General features: G+C 36.4%; 1 protein-coding gene across 3 annotated transcripts in view; it reads right to left on the reverse strand.

Annotated features, from left to right (window-relative positions):
* Nucleotides 1–861: 861 nt before the first annotated feature.
* LOC129244366 (filaggrin-2) overlaps nt 862–23099 on the reverse strand; it is a 72084-nt gene continuing 49846 nt past the window's right edge. For all 3 annotated transcript variants that reach the window (XM_054881999.1, XM_054881988.1, XM_054881993.1), the window contains 10 exons: nt 21470–21628; nt 21078–21376; nt 20304–21006; nt 18231–18436; nt 17894–18037; nt 17629–17809; nt 7143–7259; nt 6936–7059; nt 5019–5173; nt 862–3031 (listed from right to left, as the gene is read on the reverse strand). In XM_054881999.1, coding sequence (XP_054737974.1) covers nt 2807–3031; nt 5019–5173; nt 6936–7059; nt 7143–7259; nt 17629–17809; nt 17894–18037; nt 18231–18436; nt 20304–21006; nt 21078–21376; nt 21470–21628 — 2313 coding nt within the window. In that variant the 3' untranslated portion in view covers nt 862–2806. The remainder of the gene's footprint in view (nt 3032–5018; nt 5174–6935; nt 7060–7142; nt 7260–17628; nt 17810–17893; nt 18038–18230; nt 18437–20303; nt 21007–21077; nt 21377–21469; nt 21629–23099) is intronic.

The raw sequence follows: 23099 nt of genomic DNA on the forward strand, positions 1-23099 counted from the left end.
TGTTCAAGCGTATAGCGTCCCTTTAAGTAAATTATGAGCACATTTGACATGTCATTTGTGTTACCATTCTCAATAAAATAGGTGGTTCAAAAAGCAAACGCTATATGGCCCACCCTGTATTATAACAGCATCTCCTCAATACCGGGCCGAATTGAAGAATAACGTTGGCTTTGCCGGGGCAAGGAGTGGAGGCGCCCCATAAATTTAGAGAATGCTGAGCTTGCCTTGTCGAGCAGGTAGTTGTACGAACAAGTTGAACAAAACTGTAATAAAAAAAACAACAGCAAGTAACAAGTAGGCATCTCTCAGGAGAAACTGAGAGTGCTGACTGGGATTTTCACAGCAGCTATCTACACAGGCTTCGGATATACGCTCAACTCAATCCAGCCCCATATTGAGTTTATTAATAGAGCTGGTAATTAATGCGATATTGTTTGGAGCAGAGTGCACAAAAGAGATTTAGGTCGAAGTGAAAACCTCTTCCTCTTTTTTTCCTTTTTATTAGCAACGGTTCGAGAATTGTTCGTGCCCGTTTTCATGAACATAATCCTCAGGTTTCAAGAAAAAACATTAGCACACCGGGAGTTTTACCTTTACTTGAGACCTGGGTAATAGCAAAGGAATTATAAAGACAATAATTTGCACGGTTCACAAATTCCAACACACACGAATATTACCAGTTCTAAATTCATCATATGCTTTTGGCGCCAATTTTTCCGTTACAATTCCAATTGTGTTAGTGGAAAAGACCTATTGCAGCTTATTGTCTTAATACGTTATTTGGTCCTAAGCTCAAAATATATTTTTGAAAACAATAAAATTATATTCTTTTCTTTTAATTAATTTATATTCTATTTTATAATTATAACAATCAGTGTGTTAAGCAATAGGTTTTTTTGATATTTTATCGAAATTTTTCCTGACGGTATTAAGCCATTATCGTAGCCATATTTTCAGCGGCGATATGTGCTTTTGTTTTGATATCAATCATCCTATTAACGGTGATTAATATAAACTACCGCATTTTGCAAAATTCTTTAGACTTTAATTATAAACGTGTGTGCGCATTTTCCTTTTTTCTTCTTATTGTTATGGTTTATTTGTTTTTGAGTTCATTAAATATATTGCTGTTTTTTTTATCTAATTGTTGGTTTCGATTTTTTTCCCAGTTACTTTTACATATCAGATTTCAACATGAGTAAAATTTTTTTTTTTAATTTAGTGCTGCTTATTGAGTGTCATAGTTTGCTTTTAGTAGGTTTATAATTTCTGTTTTTTTTTTTAATAATATTAGTTATAAATACTAAGCGTATAACTAAAGTATACTGAGTAGAAATATTAAAATTAGTCACTAAATACAAATATGTTTGGTTGGGCATTTTTACATATTAAAATTCGAAAATAAATTCAATAACGTTTGCATTTAGTTTCAGGAGTAATGATGGTGCCTGAAATAGTTTTTGACTGAAGAAAATCTTATCTCATTGCTTAACATTCATGCCGAAAATTCAAAGCTGTCAATTTATGCCCATAAATGCTATGTAGCTTTTCATTATTCTGTAATGTTTTCATTTACTTGCTAATTGCTCACATAATCTTATCATACAGTTGCGTATGAATAAGGAATATTATTTGGTTTTATAGTTTATAGTAGAGAAAGCAGAATAAAGCATTTAGTCGTGATAGTAATTAGTATCATTTTCGTTAGATTTATTAAATATTAAATTTCTCTTGGGTTATTTAAAGTTACCAGCGCTAAAATTACTATTTTCATCATTAAATACATTCAATATTTATATCGTCTAGCCGAATGGTTTGGTTACCATTCGGTAGTGCCCGGGCATGAAACACTAAAGGAGAGAAAAAGTTTTTCCAATAGCGATCGCTCCTCGGAAGACAATGGCAAACCTCCGAGTGTATTTTTGCCATGAAAGAGCTCCTCATAAAAAACCATATACTGTTCGGAGGCGGCATAAAACTACAGGTCTCTCCATTTGTGGAATGGGTTGGTGCGTGACTACTATTCGGAATTCAGAGAGGAACGTAGGTTCGAATCTCGGTGAAACACCAAAATTAAGAAAAAGTTTTCTCTAATAGCGGTCACCCTCGGCAGGCAATGGCAAACCTCCGAGTGTATTTCTGCCATGAAAAAGCTCCTCATAAAAAATATCTGCCGTTCGGAGGCGACATAAAACCACAGGTCTCTCCATTTGTGGAAAAATATGAAAACGCATGCCACAAATAGGAGGAGGAGCTCGGCCAAACACCCAAAAAGGGTGTACGCGCCAATTATATATATATAAGTGGTCGTGTTTAATTATGTATCTATGCATGCGAAAACACACATTTGTATATACATATATATATGTACATTTATGCACGAGTATTGTGCGTGTGACCCAATTGTAAATACAACGCTTTACTAGTTACTATTTATAAATTTAAGTATGCTATGAGTATGTAATACTAAATATTTTATAATGCTAATGTACTGTATACACATATAACTATTTAACTATTTGATTAGCTGTTTTTTGGCTTTTTTTTTTTGAAAATCTGCGGTGTTGCTTGCCAAATGAGTATTTCATATTACATTTTTAAATACATACATTATAACGCGTTGTTATTAACAAAAACAGAAACAAAAATACAAAAATCGCAATACTCTTAACATTTGCTTTATTTTGGTTTTTCTCTTTTTTACGCTACTACTACTCTTTCCCCTGCTTTACAATCGATCACTTATTTGTTTTTTCTTTTTTTTTATTATTTTCTTGTTAATCTAAATTCAGTCCTCATAGCGCTCTCAAGTGAGATTCGCCACATGCGTTGTATCCATGTTTTGTATGAGTGTGCGCATAAATGCCATCTCTTTGCGCGCATTTTCCAATATCACTTTCGGATCATCCGAGGTGCAGCGCAAGCAATTCGGGGCAAAAACCATTGCCAGATTGGATGAGTCCATTTTGGTGCAGCTCACCACATCGGCATGAGAGAATTGTTGTAAGAAGTGCACCAGGTAGGTTAAAACCTGGAATTAAATGGAAAAATTATAGTAACTCATGTTCAAGTAATAAATGAGAAATAAGTGTTTGAGCAGATTAATTAAAATTAACCTAATCCAATATAACCAAAACGAAAAATAACTTTTGCTTTAAGTAAATCTATACTAATATTATAAAGAGGAAAACTTTGTTTGTTTGTAACGAATAGGCTCAAAAACTACTTGACCGATTTTAAAAATTCTTTCACCATTCGAAAACTGCATTATCCAAGAGTAACATGGATTACATTTTATTTTGGAAAAAAATAGGGTTCCGTAAGATATTTGGATTTTTCGGACACAAACTGAAAAAAATCTTATATATAAAATAAAGTCAACTTTTTGTGTGTGTTCGCTAACCGGCCGTGTCTGCACCGAATTAAACCAAACTTACACACATTGCTAAGAAGGTATTGAAGATGGTTTCCGTATAGTTTGGATACCTATTGGTGGATAGGGCTCGAGATATAGGTCAAAACGTGGACCCGGGTAACCTTCGGATGTGTATGTACAATATGGGTATCAAATGGAAGCTGTTGGTGAATGCTTTAGTTCAGAGTATTTCCATCCGCTCCGTGACTAGGGTCTCGAGATAGAGACCAAAACGTGGACCCTAGAATGTGTTTGTACAATATGGATATCAAATGAAAGCTGTTGATAAGTGCTTTAATACGGGGTAATTTTCATACCTATTGATGACTAGGGTCTCGAAATATATGCCAAAACGTGGACCCGCCGTGTCTTTGAACCGAATTAAACCAAACTTACACACATTGTAAAGTAGGTATTGAAGATGATTTCCGTATAGTTTGAATACCTATTGGTAGATAGGGTCTCGAGATATAGGTCAAAACGTGGACCCGGGTAACCTTCGGATGTGTATGTACAATATGGGTATCAAATGGTAGCTGTTGGTAAATGCTTTAGTTCAGAGTATTTTTCATGCCTCTCCGTGACTAGGGTCTCGAGATAGAGACCAAAACGTGGACCCTAGAATGTGTTTGTACAATATGGATATCAAATTGAAGCTGTTGGTGCATGCTTTAGTACAGAGTATTTTTCATGCCGCTACGTGACTGGGGTCTCGAGATATAGGTCAAAACGTGGACCCGGGTAACCTTTGGTTGTGTGTGTACAATATGGGTATCAAATGAAAGCCGTTGATAAGTGCTTTAATACAGGGTAATTTTCATACCTATTGATGACTAGGGTCTCGAAATATATGCCAAAACGTGGACCCGCCGTGTCTTTGCACCGAATTAAACCAAACTTATGCACATTGTTAAGTAAGTATTGAAAATGGGTTTCGTAAAGTTTGGTTGTAATTCGGAGCAGTGGCAACGGGTACAGCGTTCTTTTGAGCCAGCCATAATGTCGCTTACTTTTTTAACGCTTGGGGCGGAACTGAACTGTCAAATTCACAGTGTGAGTTACAATGTGTCAATATTTCTTTCTGATTTGGATGCCATAAGGAAAAAACGTAAGTGCAACATGTAAAAATTGTTTGTGAATTTTTTTGGAGTGGATTTTGGAACAGTGAATAATTTCTTACGAAATTTGAGAATTTAATGTGAAATCCGAATGAAATTATGTGTTCGTGGAAAAAACAATTTTTTTCGTTTTTTTTTTTTTGAAAAATATAAATGGATAATGGTTAAAAAAGCTCCAATGCTTAATAAAACATATAAATTGAAACGAAAAATTCATGGATGATCAGGAAAAAAGACGATTGTTTATTCATATGCGTTGATTTTTCTTTTTTCCTGATTTTCAATTTATATTTTATATTTACTCAAAAACAAATAGAAAAGCAAAAAATTTTGTTTATGCCAAAGCGCTTGAATAAAGAATAAAGAAATAAATAATATGAAAACCATATATTTTCTGTTCTAAACCATATCTATTCTATTTTAGTGTGCCCAGCGAAGGGGGCCGGGTTTGCTAGTATAATATATTTTCTTATCATCACACTTACCAACTTATTAAGTTCAGGCAGCTTATCAACAATTTCTTTGGCCTTGGCCGGATCCTCCGTATTAACACATTCCTCATATAACTGGTCCGGTATGAGAGGATCATACAATTCTCTATACCACAGTTTCAATAGACTAGCGGGCGTATGCGCATCCACTGTAAAAAGCGAAAGTTTAAATTAGAAAATAAATTCATTTCCAAAAGTAAGTGAACTAAATTCCTGCTAGTGGAGAAATGGAGTTAATAAAGGCTATTTCAAAAGACGCGCCCAAATGTTTTTTAAAATAAAATACGTAAAAATCTAGATTCTTTCAGATTTCACTATTTTTATTCAAAATACGGCTCATATAAATGTCCACCATAAACACGTCTACAGGTAAAATTATCTAAACAGTCGATTCATGAATGCTCAATTGTTGAGAATGTCGAGATATTGATGTTGAAAGTTGTTCAACAACACTTTGCCCTATAGCAGCAATATTCTCAACAGAACGTCCAGTTTTTGGTCTGCCAGTCCTTTTTCTATTCTCCCCTCGACAGAACTAGTTTCTTACCTTTTTCATCAACCTTTGAATTGTCGACTCATTCAAACTGTTATTTCTACTAAACAAATCTCGAATTTTGCGATATGTTGTCCATTTTCACACAAAGTTTCAATAAGTTCAAATCGTTGTTCTATCGTGTGAAATTGTACACTGCCGTACGTTACTAATACCAAAAATGACATGAAAAAAGGTACCGTCAAGGAATTATTCACTATTGACCGCTAGGTGTCACTTTTTATATTCATTACTACCATGACCTCTATCCCCATCATTATCTTCGTGCCTTCAATTCCATTTTGATCTCTACAAATGTTGTGCGTACGTTGTTTTTATGAGTTCCGTGTATGAAAACACCTATGTCCACACCCTAAAGGTCCGAAAATGTGACATCATCTACAGCATAATATTTGAAGATGTCGAGGACGTTCATAATAAATCGATGCATACCGAAGTTAAAAACGTTGAAGACTTCCCCGGACGAGGCCCAAAACAGGGTACCTCTCCAAAGCAAGAACAGAAGATTATTCATTTGTTTGCAAAAAAGCCGAACTTATCGTTGCGAGAAGCTGAAGCAGTTTTTACGATTCGAGGAAATTTACGTACAGAAGACCTGAAATTCCGAAGCACACCCTTTAATTGGTATTTGGCCAAGTTCCTCCTCCTATTTGTGGTATGCGAAAGGCCTGCAGGGTTATGCCAACTTCGAACGGTTGGTTTATTTATCAGGACCTTTTTCATGGCAGAAATACACTTGGAGAGTTGCTATTGTCTGCAGCCGGTATTAGAAACTACTTTGTCTATCATTTGGTATTTCATGCACGGTGATTCGAACCTGTTCACTTTCGAATAGTTTCATGCGACGATCCTGGTACACTGCTGAAAATCGACAACTTCAACGAACTGTGAGCATGCAGTTAAAGTCTATGTTTGGGAAACGTTTATGTTTTGTATGTAAACGGCAAAATGGGATTGATATGTTAGATTGGCCTGATGTCAACCTTATTGGAAATATTTGGGCAATATTTAGCACACACTCAAAGGAAAATAAGTATGGGCGGTCTAATAATTGTCAAGACAAAATCGGCTGATTTGGAGCCGATTACCTCCACAATTTGCACAGGTATGAATCGAAGCCTTTATAGCTATATATTATTGAATATATTGTATGCATTATATTTATGTATTATACACCCACGCAATACAGTTTGCTAGAATCAAATTGGGCAAATAGTTTCTAATATATGGCGATCACATTTCTGTTAGTATTTAGTTAACTATACACTTTGTGCTCGAGCCTCATTCTAAACCTTAATCCGCTAATCCATATTACCCTTACCTTTATTATTAAGCTTCAAATTTCTTCCTGAACTTACCCAAGCTATTTTTATAATCAGGAACTTCCCACCGATCTAAACGGCTCTTCAAGCAGTGGACCTCATCCACATCGGCAGAGACTCGGAAAATTCCCTCCGTTTGTTTGCCATTCAAAAGCAAAACCTAAAATTAAAATACAACATTTTTAAATTTAAATATAGTTTTAAATTTAAATATGCAAATATATCTTAAAAATTACCACTTACATGTTCTGATAATGTGGTTTGTATCCATGGCAATTTACGGAATGGGAACTTATCCTTTTGCAAGTCCATTACCTCAGCGATGGTATTGCCAAACATGCTAACGCGTAGAATCTGATTCTGAAGGAGAAATTAATTATTAATGTAATGTTCAAGTATTAATACGTCTCCACCTTGGGTCTGCAGGTTTTGGGGTTGGGAGAGTTGTCAACTGTTTCCACTGCGTGTTGGAAAATTGGAAATTATATTTAAACTGTAATTTGTTTGGTTCATTCTTATGCATGATTCAATCAATCAAGGTTAGGTAAGTAAGTAGGTTTCCTAATTTGAATATATCTTGCTCCTTTACAAATATACGTACATGTTTTGTAAACAAACTAATACGAGGGGTGCCTTTTATATTTCGGTATTTGGCAATCTGGCAACTGACAGCTGTATCGCAAATTTTGACATTTTTTGGCTTTTACGTACTCAGAACGTTTTGAAATACCAGCGCTATTTGCGTTGTTTACAGTAACTTAAAAGATTCATCTCAGTCCAAAAATGGAATTAAATCGTGAACATTTTCGTGCGATTATTTTTTACAACTTTCGACAACACTGCATGGATGAACTTAATTCATTTTTTGGCGATGAAGCTCCATCAAGGACCAGTGTTTATCGATGGTATGGTGAATTCAATCATGGTCGTAGTTCACTCCAAGACGAATTTCGTGAAGGTCGTCCAAAATCAGTTGTTGTTCCGAAAACCATTGATGCTGTGCGCGAACTGATATTGCAAGATCGTCATGTGACCTATCGTGAGATTGAGACAATCTTAGGCATTAGTGGGACCAGCATACATTCAATATTGCATAAACATTTGACTGTCAAAAAAATTTGTTCGCGTTGGATCCCACACAAATTGTCAATCGCTCAAAAAAAGGCTCGTGTCGATTGGTCGAAGGAAATGCTCAAAAAATACGATCGCGGGGCTTCGAAACACGTCTATGACATCGTGACAGGTGATGAATCATGGATTTACGCGTATGAGCCCGAAAGTAAACAGCAGTCGACTGTATGGGTGTTTCAAAATGAGCCAAATCCAACAAAAGTTGTTCGCGCACGAAGCACTTCCAAGCAAATGGTCGCCTGTTTTTTTCGGAAAAACTGGACATGTCGCAACCCTACCACTAGAACAACGCAGAATAGTAAATTCTGAGTGGTACACAACCATTTGTTTGCCAGTTGTCTTCCAAGAAATTAGGAAAACCAATCGCCAAAGACGGATCACTCTTCATCAGGACAATGCGAGCTCTCACACATCGGCTCAAACAACTACATTTTTGAGCACCCAAAACATCGAATTAATGGGTCATCATCCGCCGTATAGTCCTGACTTGGCACCGAATGACTTCTTTTTATTCCCGTACGTAAAAAACAAACTGAGAGGTCAACGTTTTTAGACACCTGAATGCATGTTTTGGAGGTACCTCATTCAGAGTGGCAAAAGTGCTTCGACAATTGGTTCAAACGCATGCAAAAGTGTATAGATCTTCTTCCATTTTGAAAAACAATAAAGTGATTTTCGATGATTAAAATTTGTTTTTGTTCTCTAATCCCGAAATATAAAAGGCACCCCTCGTATAAAAAAAATAAGCTTTTGATGCAAATTATAATGTCGGCAACACTGTTTCCATTTTAACGAATCGCCTTGTTAGCATGCATTGAAAATCGTTTGTCTAAAAACGAATTATTTTGCACCTTAAAATTAATTATTTAGGTCGATCGTGTCTTATTCTAGTAATAATCGACCATTTGAAGCTGCTGTAGGAAGTACCAGTTTGTGAATTGTCATACATGTAAGACCAGATCAGGCATTTGTAAAAATCCTGATTAAACTTTTTCACTTTTGGGTTTTCAGTTTCTGCAAATAAAACCTCGGTCACCTTACATACATATACTCCAATTAGTGTTATGTTGGAATATTAGTAAATAAATTGTTTTTAATTTTTACGAAATTTCTTAAATATTTAGTGGAAGACGTAAAAAATATACTCGCAAACCTGCATACATATAGCCTCTTTTGTTTACTAGCTAGGTTTTTTTTTAATATTGTTACGAACGTGTAGCAATAGACGTTATACCCAACGTATACGTAACTGAAACTGTTAATTTCAAAATGTCATAACTTTTTTTTAAAAAATCGTACAATAATTTTAAAAAATGGGTTTTAAAGCTAAAGAGTTGTACTATGCGACCTCTTCGTCGAAAATTGAAAAAAAAAAAAATTTCTATCCCAAAAAAAATTATCAAAAATGGCTAAAATGGCCATTTTTTGACCTTTTAGGCTTCATTTACCAAAAATCCTGACGTGATGGAGCATTTTGAAGGTCAGATTCATTTTCAGCGCATAAAAAACTACAAGAAACAAGTCAAGAAAGTTAAATTTCGCAGGCCTGTGTTATTATAGTAATTTCTAAATTTGGCAACTTGTGTTTTCTGGCGACTTCTGCTTCGCCATCTGGTGTCAAGGCGAATTTATATTTTTGTTTTAGTATCTCATTTGTGCGGTATTGCTATAATTTCCAGTCGATTTTGTCACAATACACTCCGCTTAATTCTGATCGTCCCGATTAGACACTAAGTTCTTCGATCCAAATGGAGCCAGTCTCTCCAGGTGAACTAATTTGACTTTCCCTTGTGCAGTTTTGCTTTGCTGTATACGATACATCATTCAATTTTTTAATCACCTCCAATCAGCCGATTGCCCACAAGTTGCATGTACAGCTGAGCGATAGGCCAATAGGAACATTCGGATGCGTTTGTGCCTATTTCGTTAGCACAGGACTTTCTATCGCCATTTCCGTTTTAGGTGGCCTCTCTCCAGGGTCTTTCGCTTCCATGATATTTTCAAGATCAACATCATTCAATTGATTTCTTCTTATAGCACTTGGTTCCCACTCATCATTGGGTTGCAAGTGAATTAGTCTGATATCAACTATCCCTTCAGATCTGTCGACTTTAAACAATGCTTATACTTTATAACACAAGGTCGCCGAAATAGTGCATCAGCCTTTCCATGTTGTTCTCTTTTGCAATGCTCGATCTAGAAGCCGTCATTTTGCAGTCTTTCCATCAACCATGCGATTTGCCCTTCCAAATGCTTGAACTTGAGTAACCATCTCAATGCTATATGGTCTGTTTTTAACTGTAATCGTTGTCCGTACTGGAATTTGTGTAAATGTTTTATGCACTCAACCACAGCTAACAGTTCTCATCTGGTCATGCAGTAATTTATCTCTGGCTTTCCGAGGACTCTGCTATTGTATGTTTTCACTTTTTCATACCCATTTCGCACCGGGTAAAGTGTCAAGAGTGTCATCTATCCGCGATGAAGGGTAACTGTCCTTTTTCTTGACTTCATTCAGCTTTCTGTAATCCACACAAAATCGATCGATTTCATCTTTCTTTATAACCAGCACAACCGGTGAGCTTCACGGGCTTATTGATGGTTAAATTACTTCCCTTTGCTGCATATCTTAGATTATCTAATTTGGGTTTTCGCGTTTTTTTAGTGGAACTCGACATTTGATTTATTGGATTTTATTTTAACGACTGCTGTGTATCGGGAGCGTCATTGCCAGTATCAGCGATTCGCTTCATCCCACCTGAGTTCGTCTTCGGTTGCTTGCGTCTTATAGTTGTATTGCAACACATTACTGCCCGAACCCGATGGACTTTGTGCACTAGCTTGCTCAAAAAAGGTCTTGTTTCCTGTGTCAGTGCAAAATACACTGTTTCAGCAAACGTCTGCTACGGTGTTGAGTATGCAGTCCGTTTAGTGCCCGGGTCTGTATAACTCATATGAATGCTTGGCATTTCATCTTTTCCACGAAATCTGTTGTTTCTTTTCCATACGCCAAATGCGCTAAAGACTCAATCTCTGTCACGTATTCCTGCCATGTCTCATTTATCCTCAGCGATTCGTCTGTTCCATTTGGAACATTTGTTGGCTGTGGTCACTCCAGTAACGTCTCTCTATTCTATAGCTGCAATCAGACTCTCATAGTTAACCCAATCGTCTTCTGGAACTGCCTGCAGTACTTCAGCGGCCGAACTCTTGAGCGAGACAACCTATGCAGCAACTTTGTTTGCAGTACTTCAGAGCTTAAATATCGGCAATGTCACCGCTGTGACAATTCCGATGACATTTGCAATGGCATTTGACATATAGCTGCCATAATCACATAATATCTACTCCTGGTGTTGGTCCTAGATTCTCTGCCTTCTCTTCCATTTTAGTCGATGATTCCTCAGCTTCTAGCTGGAACATATACTCGTCTACATCGACGCCCTGCCTCCATATCCTCACGTAGCTGTACTTGCAACTCTGCTTTATTTCCTGAAGTTAACATGCCACGCTATTCCAATTCTGAAGTTGCTGAATATTAAGTTCACTCAGCTTTGCAATTTTTATTTTTAGGATCCCGTTCTATGGGACTTTATTCAACAAGCCCACTTCTGACACCAATTGTTACGAATTAGTTACGTTTTTATCCAAATAAAATGTCTCACTATTCGTTTACACGCTTAACTTAAGACTGGATACCCTATGCGCAGCACCTCTGCTTGCATACATGTACTTAATAATTATCGTAATTTCTAGATTAGGCAGCTCGTACTTTCTGGCGACTTTAGTCTTGTCTTTTGGTGTCAAGGCGAATCCATGTTTTTTTTTAGTATCTCATACGCGCGGTGTTACCACTATTGTCAGTCGGTTCACGAACAATTACATTATTACAATATAATAAAAACACTCCTTTATAAACTAACTGATCCCGACAACTACTATGTCATGAGTTTTGTCGAATTTCAGCTAGTCTCAAATCTAACAACAGGCTTGTCGAACATCCCTTCTACAAGGTGCGCCATATTTTATGCCGGTATGAAAACATTGTATAAGTGAGGTATTTTCATTTGGTTTGGTTATTTACAATTTATTAAAACTATTTTTTGAATACAATATCGACCATGTGTCCACTTTATGCTTTTTTTTATTATTTCCCTTTTTAAATTAAATTTAAAGAATAAGTAATTTTTTTTTAAGTATCTAGTATTGGAATTCTTTGTTCTTTACCAATGCTAGATAAACATCCAATTTTGCTTGATATTATCCTAGATTATATTATTTTTTAAGTGTTATAATTATTATTATTGTTTTTTTCTTCTTCTTTTGTTATACGAGGTGTGTTCAAAACGTATCGCGAATTTTGAATATTCGCAGGTTACGTATATTAGAATTTCGATTTTTTTGTGGCGATATGTTGGTACTCATGTCTCTCACTCATGCCGACGAGTTCGGCCATTTTGAATAATCAGTTAATTCTTGACATCTGCTTTGCTTGCCCGTGTTTCGGTTCGACTACGATTTTTACCTACTCAAAAAGATGGATCAAAGAACTGCGCGGATGCATTCCGAATGTGGACTGTGTCATACGGAGAAGCTACTTTGGACAAAAGCAACGTTTACCGGTGGTACAAAATGTTCTCAGAAGGCCGAGAAGATGTGAACGACGAAAAGCGGGCCGGACGCCCGAGCACTTCAAAAGCAGACGAAAAAATTGATGAAGTGAAGAAAGTGGTATTGGGAAATTGTCGAATCACCGTTAGAGAAGTTGCTGAGGACCTAGACATATCGATTGGCTCGTGTCATTCGATTTTTTTCAATGATTTGGGCATGAGACGGGTCGCCGTAAAATTCGTACCAAAACTGCTCAATTTCGGCCAAAAGCAGCATCGCATGAACATTGCTAATGAGATGTTGGACTCTGTCCGCGACGACCAAATTTGCTCCAGAGGGTCATAACTGGTGACGAATCAATCATCTCAATGGAAGCTGCCGCACGAACCAAGACCGAAAAAAGCGCGCCAAGTTCGGTCGAATGTAAAAGTTTTGCTTACCGTTTTCTTCGATTGCAGAGGCGTTGTGCATCATGAGTTCTTGCCACAGGGTAAAACGGTCAATAAGGAATATTACCTGCAAGTTGTGCGCAATTTGCGAGAAGCAATCCGTCAGAAACGCCCGGATTGGTGGAAGAACAAAAATTGGCTCTTACATCACGATAACGCCCCTGCTCATACATCGTTGCTTGTGCGCAACATTTTGGCCAACAACACTAATGATGCCATAGCCACCGTATTCCCCAGATCTGGCCCCCTGTGACTTTTTCTTGTTCCCAAAACTGAAGAGGCCCATGAAAGGACGACGCTACGATACGATTGACGAGATAAAGACGGTATCGAAGGAGGAGCTCAACAAGATAAAAAAATGATTTTTTGAAGTGCTTCAAAGATTGAAAAAAAGTGCATAATATCTCATGGGGATTACTTTGAAGGGGACAAAATAGATATTAATGAATAAATTAATTAATTTTGAAAAAACACTAAATTCGCGATACTTTTTTAAACACACCTCGTATTGTGAGTTCTGTTGGAGTTAATCGTTTTAATCTTCGTTTCCCCACTTTCTCCGATTGTGATAGTTTGCGCATTTGTTCACTTCAATGATTTGTTAGTCGTTGTATATGCTTGATGCTGTATTTTCTAATTGTGTCATCTATTGTGTCGATATTGAGTCGCTGTGGATCACGTCGTTTGGTATATACCAGCCTGCTTTTGTTATTGTTCGAAGTATTTTAGATTGGGTCCTTTGAATTATTTTGATATTGGATTTTCTGCTGTGCCCCAGATTTCTATGCTATATTTCCAAATGGGTGAGATTATAGATTTATATATCATTACTTTGTTGTTAAGGCTTAGTTTTGAATTTTTAGCCAACAGTCAGTATAGTTGTCTGAACTTGTTTTTGATTTCATTTCGTTTGTTTTCCGTATATCGTTTCCAATTTAGTTTTTCATCTATAGTTATGCCAAGGTACTTTTTATTAGGAAGGATTTTTATTTCATTGTTTTTTATTGTTAGTTTGTCTTTTTTAGGCTTTCTGTTTGTATATATTACTTGTACCGTTTTACTTCGTCTTCAAACTTTATAAAAAATATCAATTTTCCAGGTAACTTTTGAGAATGGTGAAGTGATTCCGTGGTAATATTTTACTGAGCTTAAGCAGTAGTCCTGTATGCCACACCCTGTCAAAAGCTTTTACAATTTCCAGGTAGACAGCTATGCAATACCTTTTATTATCCATATCATTTAGTATTTTGTTTATAACCCTGTGGACTTATTGCACAGTTGAATGCTGTCGTCTAAATCCAAATTGATGGCTTGCTCTAATATTTTTTTCTATAAGAATTTTGTCTAATCTGGCAAAGAATATTTTTTTAAACCCTTTTGAACGAATGGGCAAGAGACTAATTCGGCGATATGATGTCGTTTCTGATGCATTTTTACCTGGTTTGGGGATTGCCGTTATTTGTGCAACTCTCCAGAGGCGTGGGAAGCATTGTGCCTATATGTGTCTATGTTGAATATTTGTCATATATATGTACATCAGGAAGTTCTTTTAGTATTTTGCCATTTATTAGATCGTAGCCCTGAGGTTGTCATTTTCATTTTCTTTTCTGGGTTACTCGTAGGGGAAAATGGGGAGTTGTGAGACACAGGGAGTTGTGAGACATTGTTACCTTTCGGCATTATTCATTTGTTTACTTTTGATTTTAAGTGTCAACAAGTGTTCTCGATGCGATCTCACTTTTCAGCTAGCATTGGTCATATTTACACGCACTCGACGCGTCTCTCCAGTTACTGTGTTTTGGAATTTCTCGGTAAGTTTTTTTCATCATTTGTTTTGCGATACATTCGATCAGTTGTTGAAGCAAATTGCAAATGTTAATATATACAAATTATTAATTGCCCTATTAGCTTTGAATTTACACGTTCACTTGGGCATGAACGTTCGATGTGTTTCTGACTACGCGGCCATTTATAAAAAAAAACGATTTGGGGAGTTGTAAGACATCAAATGTGGGGAGTTGTGAGACACCGTTTTTTTCGACGTTTTAACGCATCTTTCATAAGTACCTCGCAATATTCATGCATTGTTTGTATATATATCATGAAATTTTTGGTTAAATTTGAGTTTTTATTATTTTTCCGCTTTTTCGTAGATTTCTCATTTATCATGCCGCGTCATAGGTATGTGAGTGAGTCAAGTATACATGTTCTCGCTGCGAATCATCAGATTGATGGCATTGCATTTTTTATACACTTTTTTATAACAATTGTCTTTTCTTTTTTATTTTTCATCTTAATAAAGAACTAACAACTAAAATAAGTCATTTTTATTGATTTAAACCATGGTGTCTCACAACTCCCCACATTTTTGTATTTTGTATTATATTTTATATTATTATATACAATTTTAATTTTAAGGAAAATTGTAGTTTTGTTAAATAGGTCATACCAATAGCTTCCAGTATTCATTGACTAAAGATTCCATCGTTGACATATGCAGAATATTAAGATTTTGAATAATACGGGTCCAAAACCAAAACCCGTCTCACAACACCCCATTCTCCCTTACTTTTTGTTCAATGTGCTGATTGTCTTTTTCGTTTGAGAATATTGTTTGAAAGTGTTCAGCTAGTGTGTTTGCCTTCTCTTTATTGGTCTTTGCCCAAGTTCCGTGTTGTGTTTTGATGGGAGGCTTATGTGGAACTGCTTTGACTAAGATTTTAGTTGCTTTCTATAGAGAATAATTGTTAACTGCCGTGGTCCCCAAGTTATGTATGTAATTCTCAAGAAGCTTTTTATCTTGGTGTTGTTTTAATAATGTTTTTAATTCAGTTGTCGATTTGTTAAGTTTTGCGTTATCTTCGGGATGTTTAGTAGTTTGCCACTTTTTACGGAGTTTCTTTTTTTTGTTGTATTTTTTGTTTGATATGTTTTGGAATAGATTCTTTTTGTTGAATTTTTATAGTTGGTGTCGAAAGGGTTAGGGCTTTGATGATGGAATCGTTGAAAAAAGCTATTGCTGAGTCAATTTCGTTTTCCGTTTTTATTGAAATGTTTACAGTCAATTATGCTTCCACACTTTGTCGAAAATAATTCCAGTCTATTTTATTATTATATAGTAATGTAAAAGTTTGTTGCTGCAGAGTTCCAAGAATTGTTATTAGGAGTACCAATACATAAATCAATTAAATCTGGTTGTTTTTTTGATATAAAAGGTTTTTCAGTAAGAGCGCTTCAACTTTTGAACTTTTTTGAATAAAACACAAACGGTTTGACTTTTTTAACTAATTTTTTTTTTTTTATTATCGAATGTGAACATATACATTTATCGTTGAATCCAATTTTCGACCACTCTTTTGCATAAATCGGCCGAAATTCCAGCAATTTCGTGTTCAATATTGGCTCTGAGCTCACAAATCGTCGCCGGCTTGTTACTGTAGACCAATGACTTCACATAACCCCAAAACGGGACGGCTTGTTAAATGGACCGTAAAATGGCCGTAATGCTCTTAAAGTAGCAGCAACAGAACGATTATTTTCATAAAAAATTTGCACGATTTGCAATCGTTGCTCAAGTGTGTAGCGTTCCATGATGAAATGTATACTAATGAAGTTTACAAATGACAAGCGAAAAATAAAAAATATTGCGTCGTTCGCCCTCCCTATCGGAAAAAAGTTGAAGCGCACCTTTTGAATAACCCTATATGTAGGCCAGTATGTGAGCTCTCCGGTGCTTATGAAATGTCCTTTATTTTCTCTTATGGCTTCTAGAAATTTTCGGCCTTTCGAAGTTGTTAATCTTGATTCCCAAATAGAATTTTTCGCACCTTTATTAGCAATCACAAACTGCGAACTTTTTTTCTGCCTCTCAAGCATTTCGGGTTTTATAGCGTCGATTTCGGTTGCTTCGGTGTAAAGCGATCCATGGTTGAAATTGTATTGAATTCGTATGTTGAATTCGATCGATGACAAAGTTATTCAGCGTTTACATACCGACATAAAATATGGCGCACCCTGTATAAAGCAATCTAGTTAATCGCAAATATACAACTACGAACTAATTTAAAACACATATATGTAATATCACTTAGTTTTAAATGTTTTTGCAAGAAAATAAATATATGTTTTTTCCTTCTCCATCTTTCTTAAATGCAACCCTTTATAAGACTGTGTCAAACTCCTTTGTCCCTACTTACATAACCTTTTATAATTGAATCATGATTCATATGAAAATTATTTAAATTTTAGAAGCCGGCAGCCAATTAAATTATCTCGATATAGCCAAGCCGCAAAATATTCTTTCCTTGCTTCGATTCAAATGCAATATCAAAAGATAGGAAAGAAAATGCAGAATATTGCCATCATTGAATACTAAAATGCATGCAAACCCAATACATACGTATGGGATTTGACAAGTGTTTTGCCTCGTGCTTGCGCTTAAACATGCTAACGATAGCAAACCCAAAAGCAAACTGCGGTGGGCACGATACATAAATTTGTTTAAGATCTGATGTTAGAAGTTTTTGCCGTCAACTCACCCTCGCCTGTTCAACTTCATCTTCGGTGGGCCTCTTTGCCTGCCGACGACCATGGCTGCCGATGCGATCCAAACGTCGACAGCAAACAGTAGCATAGTGAGAGATCTGTACGTGTATGGGCCATTTGCCTACCTCCGGGAATGATGTAGCGAAGGAGGGGTCGCGATGGCGATTCATGTAACTACAAGAAAATTATGGAAATGTCAAAAGAAAAAATAGAATAATATAAGATAATCTTTTCCATTTTGTATATGCATATATATACTTTAATAATGTTGGCTGAAAAGTGGGTGATGGTGGCACAAAAGACAAGCAAATACCCATCAACTCCCAGCCACGTATGAGAGAATCACGCTTTGGGTTTTCCGTGGTCTGACGGCATAGCTGCACGTATAATTCATCGCGAAGTCTGTGGAATTTGACTTTGATTATTACTTTTATAATATTTATTTTACATTTGCATTTATTTTTATTATTATTATTATTATTATTATTATTACTTATTTATCAAATTATAATAAAAATTATGAATCAATATGTTTACAGCACTAGCTACCAGAGCTATCGGCTAAAGATTTGCATTTAGTGTTTTGTTAACTCACTGTTGCTGAGGCAGCGCTGCCACAATTATATCAATCACTACCGAATTGAGACTCATGCCAGCGCGTGCTTTCCGATCGCCCATGTAAATTTGCACCAATTTGAAGAGTTCAATGGCAGTTTTCTTGTCTGCTTTGTCACGTGACAACGCTAACATGGGCCGGCTAATGGGTTCCGCAGTCCAGCTGAGCATATCACGTACGGAAGACTAAAATAAAAGAAAAATACACAAACATGTGATTAGGTATTTTGTTAAAATTATTGGTTAATTTTGATTCAAAGGGGTTGAAATAAATTATTGAAATCTTTACGTTTATATTTGTACTTTTGGGTTTTTGAAATCTTCAAAATTCCCTAAAAGCTTTTAGTATACTAATCATCTGCTCATGCCTTGCAGACTTATGAAGTGCGCAGTTTTTGAAAAGCCAGCCTAAATATAAGCAAAAGTTTGTAAAGTTTTAACTTTAGCATTTTTCTATACTCGTGTAGTGGCACAACTGGGTGGCAAAATTCGTGACGAGGAACGTAAACGAACAGAACGACAGAATAGCGACTCTTTGATTCAAGACATAACTCACTCACTTACTTACTGGCCGCCAGGACAAGCGGACGCTTGTTACAGTTTCTCCAGCGAACGAAATATACGTAATTAGTATTAGTGTAATTAGATAAATAAACTAATATTGAATAAAGTCAAATAAATAAGTATACTCGTATACTAAAGCTACTAACTAAAAGCTAGAGAGTATCGAAATTCCGTATTCAACACACTTTGTATGTACCATACATATTTACGGCGGCCACCGTAGCCGAATGGGTTGGTGCGTGAATGCCATTCGGAAATGCGCAGGTTCGAATCTCCGTGCATGAAGCATCAAATAATAAAGAAGGTTTTTCTAATAGCGGACGCCCCTCGGCAAGCAATGGTAAAAATCCGAGTATATTTCTACCATGAAAAAGCTCCTCATAAAAAATATCTGCCGTTCGGAGTCGGCTTAAAACTGGAAATAGAGGAGGAAGAGCTCTGTCAAACACCCAAAAAGCGCCAATTATATATATATATGACAGTGTGAGTTACAATGTGTCAATATTTCTTTCTGATTTGGATGCCATAAGGAAAAAACGTAAGTGCAACATGTAAAAATTGTTTGTTAATTTTTTTGGAGTGGATTTTGGAACAGTGAATAATTTCTTACGAAATTTGAGAATTTAATGTGAAATCCGAATGAAATTATGTGTTCGTGGAAAAAACAATTTTTTTGGTTTTTTTTTTTTAATATAAATGGATAATGGTTAAAAAAGCTCCAATGCTTAATAAAACATATAAACTGAAACGAAAAATTCATGGATGATCAGGAAAAAACGACGATTGTTTCTTAGTTATTCATATGCGTTGATTTGAAATTTAAAAACAATCTTCTTTTTTCCTGATTTTCAATTTATATTTTATATTTACTCAAAAACAAATAGAAAAACAAAAAATATTGTTTATGCCAAAGCGCTTGAATAAAGAAATAAATAATATGAAAATCATATATTTTCTGTTCTAAACCATATCTATTCTATTTTAGTGTCCCCAGCGAAGGGGGCCGGGTTTGCTAGTATATATATATACATATTTGGCGGCCGCCGTAGCCGAATGGGTTGGTGCGTGATTACCATTCGGAATTCACAGAGAGGTCGTTGGTTCGAATCTCGGTGAAAGCAAAATTAATAAAAAAACATTTTTCTAATAGGGGTCGCCCCTCGGCAGGCAATGGCAAACCTCCGAGTGTATTTCTGCCATGAAAAAGCTCCTCATAAAAATATCTGCCGTTCGGAGTCGGCTTGAAACTGTAGGTCCCTCCATTTGTGGAACAATATCAAGACGCACACCACAAATAGGAGGAGGAGCTCGGCCAAACACCTAACAGAAGTGTACGCGCCAATTATTTATTTTTTTTTTATACATATTTTGAATATTTATTTATTTAACCTTAATTTAATTACTCATTATAATTTATAACCATTGCATTTGATATAGTTGCCTTTCTATTTGACCCATTAAATTCTCTGCTTTTTCACTCGTCTCTCACCTTTTTACGAAAAATTCCCTTCGAATGCAAATTCAAATTGTCAGCGGCAAATTTCTCAATATCACATTCCTTCATGCAGACCAGCATGGTGGGCAAACCGCCTAGATTAGTTGGCGCACACTCGCTGGGGGGAAATATCTGCTGTATTGTCGGCTTTAGCGACGGTGGTGTCAATCTGCTTGTACGCGACAAATTAACTGTTCCTGCGCCCACTATAACAACATTTTCATCTTTAGCATAATGATGCAGACGTACACTACCACCCCCAGTACCAACAACACCATCATTATTACCATCAGTACCAAGAGCACCGCTGATGCCGCCCAATTGAGCGATGCGTGAAATTTGTCGATTAGGTGAGGGTAGCGTTTGTGATTGCTGTTGCTTTGACTCAGCATCCAGTTGAAGGTGCTGATGTGGTGGCAGCGATGGTTGTAGTGGCAGGTGGTGCTGTAGCGCAAGAGATGATGCATTGGAATAAAGTTGATTTTTCTGTGCTTGTGCTTGTGATTGCAATGCGGGCTGATGATGGGCCTGTGCTTGTTGTTTTTGTTGATATTGCTGCTGCTGTTGTGCAGTTGTACTGTGCGCTGTATCATAAAAGGAGATTTGATATCGCTGCTTTGGTTTTTGTGTAAATTCGGAGGCACGTTCAGCGCCTTGACTGCCAATACCCTCGAGGACGGCCTCTACATTGTCCGAACTGCAATTGAAAATAAAAAATTAAGACAATTTCTGTTATAAAAAAATCATTGTATAAGAAAAAACACCCACATATCCTCGCGTCCTGAAGGATCATACGGAGGGTATTGATATCCGTAATAGGACACGCTATCATCCACATTGGCATAGTCATCGATCATGCCATAATTATGTTCCAAATAACCGCCATGTGTGTCCGAGCCACCATCCGAATCTTCGTTGTCTGGTTCATGACCGGAGAGCGAATGTTCAGATTGACTATCTGAATGATAGGAGTCTGAATCGATGGGATCACCGAACACATAGTGCCCAGATAATTTTGCCTGTTCCATTATGTAATTCTTCAATGGTAGAAGGTGTTCGTGCATTTCCTATAAGTTATATCAAAAACAATTAGGAAGATTAATTATTTTCATTTTTGTAAATTTAATTTTTACAATTAAATGCATTTCACCAACACAAACCTGATCCCAATTGCTGTAAAGCGGTGATGTATTACCGTTGTCATACTCCACATCACTATTATCGGCGTTAAGTAGATTGCTCTGTTGTCGAGCGCCACGTGAACGACGATGGTCATGCTTAATGTAATGCTCATTTGAACGGCGAATTGCGTGTTTATCCTGTGAATTAGATTACATAATTACGGCTTTACATTAAAAATAAACAAATCAATACATTAACGACTGAGTATTCAAACATTTCTTTCCGATACGAGAACTACGGAAACGCTGGCAGCAAACCAGATCTCCAGAAAGTAAAACGAAATTGAATTGAAAAAATAAACAGCTAATACATCCAACCGATTTCCGTCTGGGCTCACAGCTAATAAGGCGACTACATTTTTCAATAGACCAATTCAACACAATAATAATTAAAATTGACGAGGCAAACTGGTCTAAGACAAGCGCCTAAAGCGAATCTATTTGCTGAGCATGTGGAAAAAACCTTTAGCCCTAATAAAGATACTGATAAAGTAGAACCTATCGGAAACAGCCCTGAGAAGGATGAATGCTCCAGATACACCAGAAGAAGTTGGTAAGGAAATAAAAGAAATGACGATTAAAAAATTCCCTTGATTTGATTTAACCACGGCGGAAGTCCTTCGTAATCTACCAAAAAATTTAATTGTCTATTTCACCAGTTTATTTAACAGGTGCCTTTAGGTACGTACCTCCTATATACTAATAAATTGGAAATTCGCCAAAGTTGCCATGAAACCTAAGCTTGATAAACAACCTAACGAAGTACCCTCATACAGGCCAATATCTCTGTTACCAGTAATGTCGAACCTTTTTGAAAAAATACTTTTAAAACGTCTGTAATCAGTCATTGAAAATAAACGTCTGATTCCCATTCACCAATTTGGTGTCAGAAAACATCATTCAACGCTCGATCAAATACACAGAGTCGTAAGTACCATACAAAGCGCTTCAGCCATTTTTCTGGATGTATTGCAAGCATTCGACAAAGTCTGGTACCTCCAAAAGCTCAAGTCCAGTTGCCAGCTCAATACTGCGAGGTGCTCTCGTCATATCTTAATTATAAGTATTTTTGCGTAAAACACGAAATGCATATTTGTCTATAAAAAATATAATATAAAAGTAGACGAATGCCTCCCTGCAATTTTCGGCCCTCTGCTTATCTCCTGTATACCCACGACGTACCATTGCAAAATCACCAAGTAACTACAACATGCTTGCAGTCGATAACACTATCGAAAACGCAACTAATAAGCACAAGAAGCTGTTGGCGTTATTGCTACATGGGTTAGCAAATGGGCAATAAAGCTAAACAAAAGCAACTCAGCACATATAGTTTTTTCCTTGAAAAACGCTACTTACAAGTTAATCTTCATCGATGCGCGAATAATCCCATTCGTAGACTAGGCCAAATATCTGGACAACGTAACCACACCGCACTAGAAAGCTCATATAAAGAAAAAACGAGGAGAGCTTGAATTAAAATGAAATAAGCTATATTATCTCATTGGTAAGCGCTCAAGCTTATCAATCCGCAACAAATTACTTATTTTCAAACAAACTCTAGGGCGAATGCGCTAGCCAAATGTACCTATATCTAAAACAAAATCCT

Source organism: Anastrepha obliqua, chromosome 1 (genome assembly GCF_027943255.1).
Source record: "Anastrepha obliqua isolate idAnaObli1 chromosome 1, idAnaObli1_1.0, whole genome shotgun sequence".
In the NCBI taxonomy this organism is placed as follows: Eukaryota; Metazoa; Arthropoda; class Insecta; order Diptera; family Tephritidae; genus Anastrepha; species Anastrepha obliqua.